The sequence below is a fragment of the Heptranchias perlo genome, chromosome 8 (assembly GCF_035084215.1).
Source record: "Heptranchias perlo isolate sHepPer1 chromosome 8, sHepPer1.hap1, whole genome shotgun sequence".
NCBI lineage: Eukaryota > Metazoa > Chordata > Chondrichthyes > Hexanchiformes > Hexanchidae > Heptranchias > Heptranchias perlo.
Genome location: NC_090332.1, coordinates 13,884,079 through 13,897,946, shown reverse-complemented (window position 1 = coordinate 13,897,946; position 13,868 = coordinate 13,884,079). Strand labels below are relative to the sequence as shown.

Here is a 13,868-nt window from a genome sequence, read left to right as displayed (position 1 = left end):
CCCGAGTTGCTCCCTCAGGTTGAATCTGGTGGTATATCCTCAGTATCTTGCTCAATCCGGAGATGTGCTTTTTACCCCATATTCAGTCTGTCAACAAGACTACATTCTTCCACCTCCAGAAGATGCACCCTTACACAGGATTAGAGCTCATGGGATTTTACACAAGATTAGGGCTCATGGGATTGGGGGGTAATATATTAGCATGGATTGAGGATTGGTTAACGGACAGAAAACAGAGAGTAGGAATAAATGGGTCATTTTTGGGTTGGCAGGTTTCCCAGGGATCGGTGCTTGAACCTCAGCTATTTATAATCTATATTAATGATTTAGATGAAGGGACCGAGTGTAATGTATTCAAGTTTGCTGACGATAAAAAAGCGAGGTGGGAAAGCAGGCTGTGAGGGGGATGCAAAGAGTCTGCAAAAGGATATCGAGTGGGCAAGAAGGTGGCAGACGGAGTATAATATGGGGAAATGTGAGGTTATTCATTTTGGTAGGAAAAATAAAAAAATCAGAATATTTTTTAAATGGTGAGAAACTATTAAATGTTGGTATTCAGAGGGATTTGGGTGTCCTTGTACAAGAAACACAGAAAATTAACATGCAGCAAGCAATGAGGAAGGCAAATGGTATGTTGGCCTTTATTGCAAGGGGGTTGGAGTACAAAAGTAAGGAAGTCTTGCTGCAATTGTATAGGGCTTTGGTGAGACCACACCTGAAGTACTGTGTGCAATTTTGGTCTCCTTACCCAAGGAAGGATATACTTGCCTTAGAGGTGGTAAAACAAGGTTCGCTAGATTGATTCCTGGGATGAGAGGGTTGTCCTAAGAGGAGGGATTGAGTAGAATGGGCCTATACTCTCTGGAGTTTAGAAGAATGAGACGTGATCTCATTGAAGCGTAAAATTCTTAGAGGGCTTGACAGGGTAGATGCGGAGAGGCTGTTTCCCTGGCTGCTGGGTCTAGAACTAGGGGACATAGTCTCAGGATAAGGGGTTGGATGTTTAGGACTGAGATGAGGAAGAATTTCTTCACTCAGAGAGTCATGAATATTTGGAATTCTCTACCCCAGAGGGCTGTGGTTGCTCAGTCATTGAGTATATTCGAGACTGAGACTGATAGATTTTTGGACTTTAAGGAAATCAAGGGATGTGGGGATCGGGCAGGAAAGTGGAGTTGAGGTAGAAGATCAGCCATGATCTTATTGAATGGCGGAGCAGGCTCGAGGGGCCATTTGGCCTACTCCTGCTCCTATTTCTTATATTCTTATGTTCTAGAACATTGTTTGCCTATGCCCCATCTTTCAACACTGCCAAAACCCTAATCCATGCCTTCATCACCTCAAGGATCGATTTCTCAAACACTATCCTCACCGGCCTCCTGTCTCTGCCCTTCATAAACTTCAACTAATCTAGAACTCTCCAGCTCATATCCTCTCCCAAATACACATCATCCCTATCCTTGCCAAGCTCCGGTGAATCCTTTCTCCATCAAATTGAATCCAAGATCCTAGACTTTAAATACTTCCATGATCTTGCTCCACCCTATTGGCGTGATCTTTCCAGCTATTTGTCCTTGCCCACACCCTCTGCCCTTGTGATTCCAGATTACTGCTAGTTCTCTGCTCCATCTGCTGTAGCATCAGGAATTCTTTCCCAAAACCATCGGGCTAGATTTTGCTGTAAAATGAATGGTGAGGCTAACAGCGCTCACCGTTATTTTATCCGCAAATCGGACAGTAACTTCCAGCGACCGCAAATGTGCAGTTAAATGCGGAAATCCGGAAGTTGCTGTCCGAGATACTCTGCTCCTCAAAACACTGCGCGGAAACGGCATCTCGCCATCTGGCTCACCATTCAAATGTTTTGAACAGCATGAAGTTTGTGCACTTTACTTGATAGATGAAGACTAAACTTGCTAAAAAAAAGTTAGGGCTTGTCTATTCCAGTGTAAGTACCCTTTTAACGGCGTGGTAAGTCTTAATTACTGCCAAACAACCTCTCTGGCACTGAAAATTAACTTTTACAAGTGTGGAGTCTCATTCCTTCAGCTTTTAATCATTGTTGGACATTTAAAAAGAAATTTATGTAACTTTTTTTTCTTTGTCTCTTTTATCTCTCTTAATCCAATCTTTCTTTCCCTTTCTTTATTTTGCTTACTGTACCTGATTTGACACTGAATTCACCAATCTTACTTACACTTCCTGGTTTAGACACTTCGCTGCATATCAACAATTCTTCAATCTGAATGGTTATGGAGATACACAGTTGCTTGCCCTGTGCACACAGGTTCCAGATGCCCTGTAGACTTTCAGTAATTTGCAGTGCAAAATATCATAGAAAGTCTAAGGGCAAGCGCATGTCTAATGGACGGCTGGCGCTGTTTGTTCACTGCTCATTGCAAAATTTGGCCCACTGTGTCTCGCTACCTTCCTCCCCGCCTTCAAATGCCTCCTAAAAACTATTCAACTTTGTCTTCCGTTTCCCCTCCCTCCATTCCTCACTTTCTTGCTTGTGTCCATCTCTCCATCTTCTAAAATTCCCTGAGATGTTATTTTATATGAGGGGTATATATGCAATTTATTATTAATTTACAGTTTTAGGATTTTCAACATCATAAATCCACTTGAGGTTAATTCATATGCATTAAGTAAAATTTCACTTTTTTTTATTCGTTCATGGGATGTGGGCATCGCTGGCGAGGCCAGCATTTATTGCCCATCCCTAATTGCCCTTCAGAAGGTGGTGATGAGTCGCCTTCTTGAACCACTGCAGTCCGTGCGGTGAAGGTTCTCCCACAGTGCTGTTAGGAAGGGAGTTCCAGGATTTTGGCCCAGCGACGATGAAGGAACGGCGATATATTTCCAAGTCGGGATGGTGTATGACTTGGAGAGGAATGTGCAGGTGCTGTTGTTCCCATGTGCCTGCTGCCCTTGTCCTTCTAGGTGGTAGAGGACGCGGGTTTGGGAGATGCTGTCGAAGAAGCCTTGGCGAGTTGCTGCAGTGCATCCTGTGGATGGTACATACTGCAGCCACAGTGCGCCGGTGGTGAAGGGAGTGAATGCTTAGGGTGGTGGATGCGGTGCCAACAAGCGGGCTGCTTTGTCCTGGGTGGTGTTGAGATTCTTGAGTGTTGTTGGAGCTGCACTCATCCAGGCAAGTGGAAAGTATTCCATCACACTCCTGACTTGTGCCTTGTAGATGGTCGAAAGGCTTTGGGGAGTCAGGAAATGAGTCACTCGCCGCAGAATACCCAGCCTCTGACCTGCTCTTGTAGCCACAGTATTTATATGGCTGGTCCAGTTAAGTTTCTGGTCAATGGTGGGGGATTCAGCAATGGTAATGCTGTTGAATGTCAAGGGGAGGTGGTTAGACTCTCTCTCTTGTTGGAGACGGTCATTGCCTGGCACTTGTCTGGAGCAAATGTTACTTGGTGAACAGTTGTTTTACAGACTGGAGGGAAGTATATAGTGGTGTTCCCCAGGGGTCAGTATTAGGACCACTGCTCTTTTTGATATATATTAATGATCTGGACTTGGGTATATAGGGTATAATTTCAAAGTTTGCTGATGACATGAAACTGGGAAATGTAGTAAACAATGTGGAGGATAGTAACAGACTTCAGGAGGACATAGACAGACTGGTGAAATGGGCAGACACATGGCAGATGAAATTTAACGCAGGAAGAATGAGGAGAGACAATATGAACTAAATGATACAATTTTAAAGGGGATGCAAGAGCAGAGAGACCCAAGAGTGCACATTCACAAATCTTTGAAGGTGGCAGGACGAGTTGAGAAGGCTGTTAAAAAAGCATATGGGATCTTGGGCTTCATTAATAGAAATGATGTGGAGATGCCGGTGATGGACTGGGGTTGACAATTGTAAACAATTTTACAACACCAAGTTATAGTCCAACAAATTTATTTTAAATTTCACAAGCTTTCGGAGGCTTCCTCCTTCCTCACCATTCACCTGAGGAAGGAGGAAGCCTCCGAAAGCTTGTGAAATTTAAAATAAATTTGTTGGACTATAACTTGGTGTTGTAAAATTGTTTACAATTCATTAGTAGAGGCAGAGTACAAAAGCAAGGAGTTTATGCTAAACCTTTGTAAAACACTGGTTAAGCCTCAACTGGAGTATTGTGTTCAGTTCTGGGCACCACACTTTAGGAAGGATGTCAAGGCCTTAGAGAGGGTGCAGAAGAGATTTACTCGAATGGTACCAGGATGAGGGACTTCAGTTACGTGGAGAGACAGTAGAAGCTTGGGTTGTTCTTCTTAGAACAGTGAAGGTTAAGGGGAGATTTGATAGAGGTATTCAAAATCATGAACGGCTTTGACAGAGCAAATAAGAAGAAACTGTTTCCAGTGGCAGAAGGGTCGGTAACCAGAAGACACAGATTTAAAGGTGATTGGCAAATGAACCAGAGGCAACATGAGGAAACATTTTTTTTACGCGAGTTGTAATGATCTGGAATGCATTGCCTGAAAGGGTGGTGGAAGAAGATTCAATAGTAACTTTCAAAAGGGAATTAGATATATACTTGAAGGGAAAAAATTTGCAGGATTCTGGGGAAAGAGCAGGGGATAGCTCTTTCAAAGTGCCAGCACAGGCACGATGGGCTGAATGGCCTCTTCCTGTGCTGTACCTATCATAATATACATATCATAGTTAAAGAGAGGGACAGAATTGAGTGAGATAAACAGAATGGAAGATGAAATACAGAAAGGAAGGCACAGTGAAAGACAAACAGAAGGAACAGACTATAGAGAGATGCACAGAGGTTAGAGAGCTCTGGAAGAAAAGCAGAGAAAGAGACAAAAGGTTTAGAGAGAAAGAAGCATGCAGCAAGGAACGAGATGGGAGACAGAAGGAGCAAAGAGATACACTGATAGAAGGGAAGTGAGAGGGAAAGAGGAGATAAACACAAGAGGAGAGAAATACAAAAGGGAAGGAGAAAGACTATTTTTCAGTCTTATCAGTTCTGACCAAAGGTCATCGACCTGAAACATTAACTCTGCTTCTTTCTCCACAGATGCTGCGTGACTTGCTGAGTGTTTCCAGCATTTTCTGTTTTTATTATCAGTAGCTATCCTTAGTTGCAGGAGTGTGAGAGGCGAAAGGGTTACCACAGAACCAAGGCTGACATTAGTGGGAGGTCCCTAAGGGCGATACAAAAATATAATGTCTGTCTTCTTTCTAATACAGTACTCATTTCACGACAGTATTAACCAACCTCTCTCCTCCCAGCTGCAATCCTCCCGCAGCCTTTGAGCGGTGCTCTCGCGCGCGCGCTGCTGCTGTATAACCGACACGGTTGCTCGAGCGCAGTGACATCACCATTTAAACCATTAACAAGATGGCGGCAGCGCGGCGAGTTTGGTGATGAAGAGCCAAGACGGGATTTCACTCTGTCAATCTCGCGAGGCTTTGGCGCCCGTGCGTCTTTCGACTGTCGCGGACATTTTCGCCCCTGCCCGCCCCCGGTGCCATATTCGGTGAGAAGCGGCGCTCGGTGTGATGGGCGAACATTAGCGATTGGCGTGTGATGTACGGGCCGGTCAGGATGATGATCGCTCGGGTCACGCGCATTTCTCTCGCAACGTGTGGCAGGGATTTCGGTAAAAGGGTAAGGAGGCGAAGACGGCCCCCAGTGCCTGATCCGAGCGTGTGTGAAGCATCTTAAAGGGGCACAAGCCGCAGCGCGACCAACTCATTGCCGGAATTTCTGTACAAAAAAAAATATTTATTTAGTTACCTTACTGAGTTTACTGGTGGTTTTTTTTTGCACCAAGTAGAATAAATAAACAACTTAAAGCTTCCATGGCAGACTTCAAAAAAAGTAAAAGCCCATGGTATCCAAGGGAAAGTGGCTAGTTGGATCCAAAATTGTCTCAGTGGCAGGAAGCAAATGGTAATGGTTAACAGGAGTGTTTGCCACTGGAAGGCTGTTTCCAGTGGGGTCCCACAGGGCTCAGTACTAGGTCTCTTGCTTTTTGCGTTATAAATGACTTGATCAAGAAGTTTGCAGATGATACAAAAATTGGCCATGTGGTTGATAGTGAGGAGGAAAGGTGAAGACTGCAAGAAGATATCAATGGACTGGTCAGGTGGGCAGAAAAGTGGCAAATGGAATTCAATTCAGAGAAGTGTGAGGTAATGCATTTGGGGAGGGCAAACAAGGCAAGGACAGGTAGATAAGGTGGTTAAAAAGGCATATGGGATACTTTATTAGCCTAGGCATAGAATATAAGAGCAGGGAGGTTATGCTAGAACTCTATAAGGCACTGGTTAGGCCACAGCTTGAGTACTGCGTACAGTTCTGGTCACCACATTACAGGAAAGATGTGATTGCAGTGGAGAGGGTACAGAGGAGATTTACGAGGATGTTGCCAGGGCTGGAGAATTTTAGCCATGAGAAAAGCTTGGATAGGGTTGTTTTCTTTGGAACAAAGGAGGCTGAGGGGAGATTTTTTTGTTATTCGTTCACGGGATGTGGGCGTCGCTGGCGAGGCCAGCATTTATTGCCCATCCCTAATTGCCCTCGAGAAGGTGGTGGTGAGCCGCCTTCTTGAACTGCTGCAGTCGGTGTGGTGAAGGTTCTCCCACAGTGCTGTTAGGAAGGAAGTTCCAGGATTTTGACCCAGCGACAATGAAGGAACGGCGATATATTTCCAAGTCGGGATGGTGTGTGACTTGGAAGGGAACGTGCAGGTGGTGTTGTTCCCATGTGCCTGCTGCTCTTGTCCTTCTAGGTGGTAGAGGTCGCGGGTTTGGGAGGTGCTGTCGAAGAAGCCTTGGCGAGTTGCTGCAGTGCATCCTGTGGATGGTACACACTGCAGCCACAGTGCGCCGGTGGTGAAGGGAGTGAATGTTTAGTGTGGTGGATGGGGTGCCAATCAAGCGGGCTGCTTTATCTTGGATGGTGTCGAGCTTCTTGAGTGTTGTTGGAGCTGCACTCATCCAAGCAAGTGGAGAGTATTCCATCACACTCCTGACTTGTGCCTTGTAGATGGTGGAAAGGCTTTGGGGAGTCAGGAGGTGAGTCCCTCGCCGCAGAATACCCAGCCTCTGACCTGCTCTCGTAGCCACAGTATTTATATGGCTGGTCCAGTTAAGTTTCTGGTCAATGGTGACCCCCAGGATGTTGATGGTGGGGGATTTGGTGATGGTAATGCCGTTGAATATCAAGGGGAGGTGGTTAGACTCTCTCTTGTTGGAGATGGTCATTGCCTGGCACTTATCTGGCGCGAATGTTACTTGCCACTTATGAGCCCAAGCCTGGATGTTGTCCAGGTCTTGCTGCATGCGGGCTCGGACTGCTTCATTATTTGAGGGGTTGCGAATGGAACTGAACACTGCAGTCATCAGCGAACATCCCCATTTCTGACCTTATGATGGAGGGAAGGTCATTGATGAAGCAGCTGAAGATGGTTGGGCCTAGGACACTGCCCTGAGGAACTCCTGCAGCAATGTCCTGGGGATGAGATGATTGGCCTCCAACAACCACTACCATCTTCCTTTGTGCTAGGTATGACTCCAGCCACTGGACAGTTTTCCCCCTGATTCCCATTGACTTCAATTTTACTAGGGCTCCTTGGTGCCACACTCGGTCAAATGCTGCCTTGATGTCAAAGGCAGTCACTCTCACATCACCTCTGGAATTCAGCTCTTTTGTCCATGTTTGGACCAAGGCTGTAATGAGGTCTGGAGCCGAGTGGTCCTGGCGGAACCCAAACTGAGCATCGGTGAGCAGGTTATTGGTGAGTAAGTGCCGCTTGATAGCACTGTCAATGACACCTTCCATCACTTTGCTGATGATTGAGAGTAGACTGATGGGGCGGTAATTGGCCGGATTGGATTTGTCCAGCTTTTTGTGGACAGGACATACCTGGGCAATTTTCCACATTGTCGGGTAGATGCCAGTGTTGTAGCTGTACTGAAACAGCTTGGCTCGAGGCGCAGCTAGTTCTGGAGCATAAGTCTTCAGCACTACAGCTGGGATGTTGTCGGGGCCCATAGCCTTTGCTGTATCCAGTGCACTCAGCCGTTTCTTGATATCACGTGGAGTGAATCGAATTGGCCGAAGACTGGCTTCCGTGATGGTGGGGATATTGGGAGGAGGCCGAGATGGATCATCCACTCGGCACATCTGGCTGAAGATGGTTGCAAACACTTCAGCCTTGTCTTTTGCACTCACGTGCTGGACTCCGCCATCATTGAGGATGGGGATGTTTGCAGAGCCTCCTCCTCCCGTTAGTTGTTTAATTGAGGTATATAATTATGACAGGACTAGATAGAGTGGATAGGGAGGACCTATTTCCCTTAGCAGAGGGGTCAGTGACCAGGGGGCATAGATTTAAAGTAATTGGTAGAAGGGAGCTGAGTCGAATTTTTTTCACCCAGAGGGTGGTGGGGGTCTAGCACTCACTGCCTGAAAGGGTGGTAGAGGCAGAAACCCTCAACTCGTTTAAAAATTACAGGGTTACGGACCAAGTGCTGGAAAGTGGGATTAAGCTGGATAGCTCTTTTTCGGCTGGCACGGACACGAAAATTGTTTCAAACTGTCAATAGGTAAGATGTGTAATTATAGTTCCTACACTGTGCTGTGCATTGAAAATGCTAACCTCAGTGGTCCTGGTTGCTGTGTTTTTTAAGTAACATAAAATTTTGCCCTATTTTTCGTGTTTCATTTGTGTTACTAATTTTATCAAGTGTCAAATTATCTCCATTCTACCCCTCTACTGTGCTTACTGAAGGCACTGAAGTTGATTGTATTGTGTCAGCATGCTACTTCCCATCCTCTGGTTCCTCATCTCTCAATCTTCTTAGCTATTTGTTCAGTTGGTTCACAACCTTGGCATCCAGTTTGACTGTTATAAGCTGATTGTTATACCCCAAATCCAATCTAAGAATGCATTTTTCTACTTCAGGGCATAGCCCATTTAAGCCCCTACCTCTTTTCCTCTGTCATTGTAAACCTAATCAATGCCCTTGTCACATCAAGAACCACTATGGACAGAATAATTATTTTAAAAGAAACTATGAACATTTTTTGGGGAATGCAAGTAGAAAAGTCATCAGGCTTAGATGGTATACCAGTGCAGAATACGGGGAAAGGAGGTATCAGGCATTAACCACAATTTCCCTTTGGAAATGGCTTTAGTCCACTAAACTATTCCTTCCACTACAACAATTGTACTGATTTGAAAAGTTTTTGTGAGCCAGATCAAGGGCATCAGTATTTCAACATTATTTCTCATTGTTCCTAATTGAAAACTAGTTGATCTCCAATTTTGATATTCATGGACAGATTTTTAAAATAAATTTGTCTCCCACTCTACTTGTCTCCCACTCTACTTGTCTCCCACTCTTTTTTCTGTTTGTATTCCACCCTGTCTTCCCTCTATTCTCATGGAAACTATCTCTTTGTCTCTGTATCTTTTTTACATTTTCTCATTATTTTTCTCCCTCCTGTAATTAAAACAGGCAATGCTCTTTTTGAAATAAATCTGTAGGACTTTACTGTGATCCAGTTACAATTTCTATGCAACGGTTGTGAGTATTGAATAAAAATTTTTTTGGCAACTAGAAACACTTGTGTTTATATAGCGCCTTTCACGATCTCAGGAAATCCCAAAGCGCTTTACAGCCAATGAAGTACTTTTGAAATATAGTCACTGTTGTAATGCAGGAAACATGGCAGTCAATTTGCACACAACAAGATCCCACAAACAACCACGTGATAATGATCAGATAATTTGTTTTAGTGATGTTGGTTGAGAGATAAATATTGGTCAGGACACTGGGGAGAACACCCATGCTCTTCTTTGAAATAGTGTCATGGGATCTTTTACATCCACCCGTGAGGGCAGACAGGGCCTCTGTTTATTGTCTCGTCTGAAAGACGTCACATCCGACAGTGCCGCACTCCCTCAGTACTGCACCCGTGTCAGCCTAGATTTTGCGTTCAAGTCTCTGGAGTGGGACTTGAATCCACAACCTTCTGTGGCGAGAGTGCTACCTCTAAGCCATGGCTGACAAATATCCTCACACGTGCACTAATATTACTTTACCAGATTCCATTCCTGGATATTTAACCTGTCCGTCATGTTGGGGAAGAAGTGTCCTGAGGCGTAGGATAAGATCTGTGCTTGCCCAAGCAAAATTGACTGTCTAGACCACTGAAATCTTACCTATCACTTGTCATCTGTCGGACATACTGACTCCATAGAATAACAACTTATATTTAATGTTTTTTCTGAATTGTGCATTCCATTTGACATTTAAATTATTTCAAATTACCACAACCATTAATCACAGCCTCTCTTCTGCTAACTAAATGCCCGTATCAGGTTGTTACTGTATCCAAGATGCCCCATGCCTGATATAATGTACTGCTGTTATGTCATAATGGGATAGAGAGACATTGGACAGTGAGAAGAATAATTCCTGACCAGTTAGGCTGGTTAGGCCTCAGCTGGAGTATTGTGTCCAATTCTGGGCACCACACTTGAGGAAGGCCTTGGAGAGGGTGTAGAGGAGATTTACTAGAATGGTACCAGGGATGATGGACTTATGTTATGTGGAGAGATTAGAGAAGCTGGGATTATTATCTTTCAAGCAGAGAAGGTTAAGGGGAGATTTAATAGAGGTGTTCAAAATTTTAGGGCATTTTGATAGTATACATAGTGTTTCCACTGGCAGGAGGGTTGGTAACCAGAGGACACAGATTTAAGATAATTGGCAAAAGAACCAGAGGGAAGATGAGATTTTTTTACGCAGCAAGTCGTTACGATCTGAATGCACTGCCTGAAAGGGTGACCGAAACAGATTCAATAGCAACTTTTTAATTGGATACATACTTGAAAAGGAAAAATTTACAGGGCTATGGGGAAAGGGCAGGGGAGTGGGACTAATTGGATAGCTCTTTCAAAGAGCTGACACAGGCAAGATGGGCCGAATGGCCTCCTGTGCCATATGATTCTATGATTTTATATCTAATAATAAGCTTTTAGAGATCTGAAAACTGATTGGAGATGGGATTCTTTCCAGACTTTCTGAAAAATACGATACTCTAGTGGTTTTATTCATTTTATACATATCTTTACAAAGTAGCAATTGTTGAAAACTTGCTTCAAAAAAATGAATGAAACCAATCCTGATTCAGGTCTTGATCATTGTTCATCTCATGTCATATGAGCCAATCAACTCACTCAAAAGCAACACAACAATTTTTTTATTCAAATAAAAATATAGAGCTTAGTGTGTGCCAGAGCTCAGTGGGGCAATATATTAGTGTGCTACCCTTGCTTTAATTAAAGATGTTTTTTTGTTCCTCTTGAAATAGTTTGTGTCAACTCTATCTGGAGGAAGTGGGTTGCCACCCAATCTAAATCTCCAAGAAAACTTAATTGAGGTAAAAAGAAAAGGTATGCTATTCAGTGTTGTTTTGGTTAATGAAGCACCTAAGCACAAACCAGGATGACTGTCCTCCCTTAGTTTGTAGAAATAGTCTGATTTCAGTTCTGTGCCTTTTTTCAAGGAGATGACTGGAAACATGTAATGGATTGGAGGTGCATCAATGTTTCCTACCAGTTTGGTAAAATGTATTAAGGCATTATCACGCTGCCTCCTTTGTAGTAATCCTCTGCTAAAGAGACTGGATTCTATTCTGCCACAATAAATTATCAACAGCCTGTCGTTTTGAACAGATTATTCTCAGGTGATAACATTACTTACTGGTAATAATGGCCTCCGCATCTCAAAATTACCTTTTGCTGTCTACAATTTAATTTGTAGCAGTTTTTAGACTAAGCAATAAGGCTGTGAATACAGTTGTCACCTATAGCTTACTGTTCATGTAGAAATAATTGGGCTGATTGAAAGCAAAAGGTGACTGGAAATCAAGCACAAGTTATTCTAGATACTAGTAATAAAATTGGCTACCAATTTGGAAAACCAACCAAGACTAGAAGCCTGCCTATAGATCTTGGGGATATTTCAGTAACTCAGTGGTCGATCATTTGCTACGGCCAGGATTGTAAGTGCTATATTAGGCTATATTTACTTGGGTGCATTGCATTCAGCCTGAGGTAGTGTGTATTTTTAGATTTAATCTTTTTTATGGACTCTTAGCAATAGAATCATCTCACAACTTGGTTTCTATTCTCATTAACTACCAACATTGATCTCACTTGTCCTTGAATACAATGTTTTTTTTAAATTAAGGCAGTATTCATACTCTGGTTTGATATTATTTCAGGACCTTCCCCATTTGAATCTGGGCTGCCTGTTTTCAGGAAGTGTGAGATCGCCGTTCCTTCACATCTGAAGCCCAGACAGGCCTGGCTTGAGTCTCTGCAGGGGTATACTGATGAGAGGCTGGGCATCGTTGATTTGCATCCTGATGTCTTTGCAGTACCTCCAAGGTAATGTGTTCACTACATTTCAAGATTACAAGGAAACATAAACATTACCTAATTAATTTACTTAACATTCTCTTCATGTTGTTCCACTATCTTTCCTGACCGCCTTAAAGGAAAACACTAATCGTCATTGTATTAGTTTGGGACTATAAATGTAAGGTGTTCCTGAAGTTCAGAAGCTGCATTTTATAACCGGTTTGTTCCTTTATGGTATTAAGCTCTGTGCATAGTTATACAAATAAATGTAAAAACAAATGTAGGCTAAGTTTAGTGAATAAAGTAATCCTAAACTATTAGAACATTGGAAATTTATTTTTTCTAATGTAACGCTGCTGAGTTCATAAATGAGTCCCTGTCCAAGATATAATTTAATATACTAACGGGGTCTCCTGTAGCATTGCTCACGGTGAGTCAGAGGATATTTTTGCTATGTAAGATACAAGATACAATATATTATCAGGACTAATGATTTATGGCAATTGAACAATTGAAATTGTATTATTAATACAAGTATTAAGCACTTTTACTATGATAGCAAAAGTGAAGAAAGTATTTAGAGCACTTAGCCTGTACTCCAAGGCCTTCACTTTTGCACTGTGGGGCCAGGAGGAAGGGGTCGAGCAATTAGGTTGAGTCATAGGGGGATTGGCAGCAGGCTGGTATACAGCCACCTTGGGAAGGGGAAAAGTGCTCAGGGTAATGGGAGAAGCAGCGATGGACCATTGGGCAACAGGTTTGATTTTAATAGACCTGAGGTCCACAGTGCCACATCCTGAAGAGGAAGGTAGAAGGAACATTAGTAGGTAAGTATAATGCATAGGTAAGTTTTAAGTGAGATGGGTAGATAGGATAGAAATCTGTTGCAGGAAGTGTAACACTTACAGGAAGTGCATGCTATACATAAGACATTTAATATTTCAGCAGCTGAACTCTCAAGACATTGCTCATGGTGAGTTGGAGGATATGCTGTTTCTTCATCCCTTGGTAATTTCAAAGGAAAGGCAAATTAAAAGGCTGCTTAAAATTACTGATAAGAAAAACAGGCGCTTAGTTTGCTAAGACGCTTCAAGTTAATATCTTCTATTTGTATATTATAATCACAAAGCATACAGTCCCCCATGATGGAACTCATTACACCACTCGCAGCAATGTGAAATGTAAGTTTTTAAAAAACTAATAGCCTCTTTAAAATCATAAAGATTAAATAACATGTTCTAACTATATGTTTGTATAGAAAGTGTTCATTAAGGATTCACCTCGTTAAAAACTTTGTTGCTGGTCACGGAGGGAAACTCTGGCAGGAAAGAAGGTTTTTTTGTTTCATTCATTCTTGGGATGTGGACGTTGCTGGCAAAGCTGGTATTTATTGGCCATCCCTAGTTGCCATTGAGAAGGTGGTGGGCCTTCTTCCATGTGATGAAGGTGCTCCTACAATGCTG

The 13,868-nt window shown here is 43.1% G+C and overlaps 1 protein-coding gene across 1 annotated transcript in view; it reads left to right on the top strand.

Moving 5' to 3' along the window:
* Positions 1 to 5,439: 5,439 nt before the first annotated feature.
* Positions 5,440 to 13,868, top strand: part of mrpl4 (mitochondrial ribosomal protein L4) — a 15,708-nt gene continuing 7,279 nt past the window's right edge. The window contains exons 1-3 of the mRNA XM_067988693.1: positions 5,440 to 5,630; positions 11,352 to 11,433; positions 12,267 to 12,432. Of these exons, the coding sequence (XP_067844794.1) occupies positions 5,550 to 5,630; positions 11,352 to 11,433; positions 12,267 to 12,432 (329 nt within the window). The 5' untranslated portion in view covers positions 5,440 to 5,549. The remainder of the gene's footprint in view (positions 5,631 to 11,351; positions 11,434 to 12,266; positions 12,433 to 13,868) is intronic.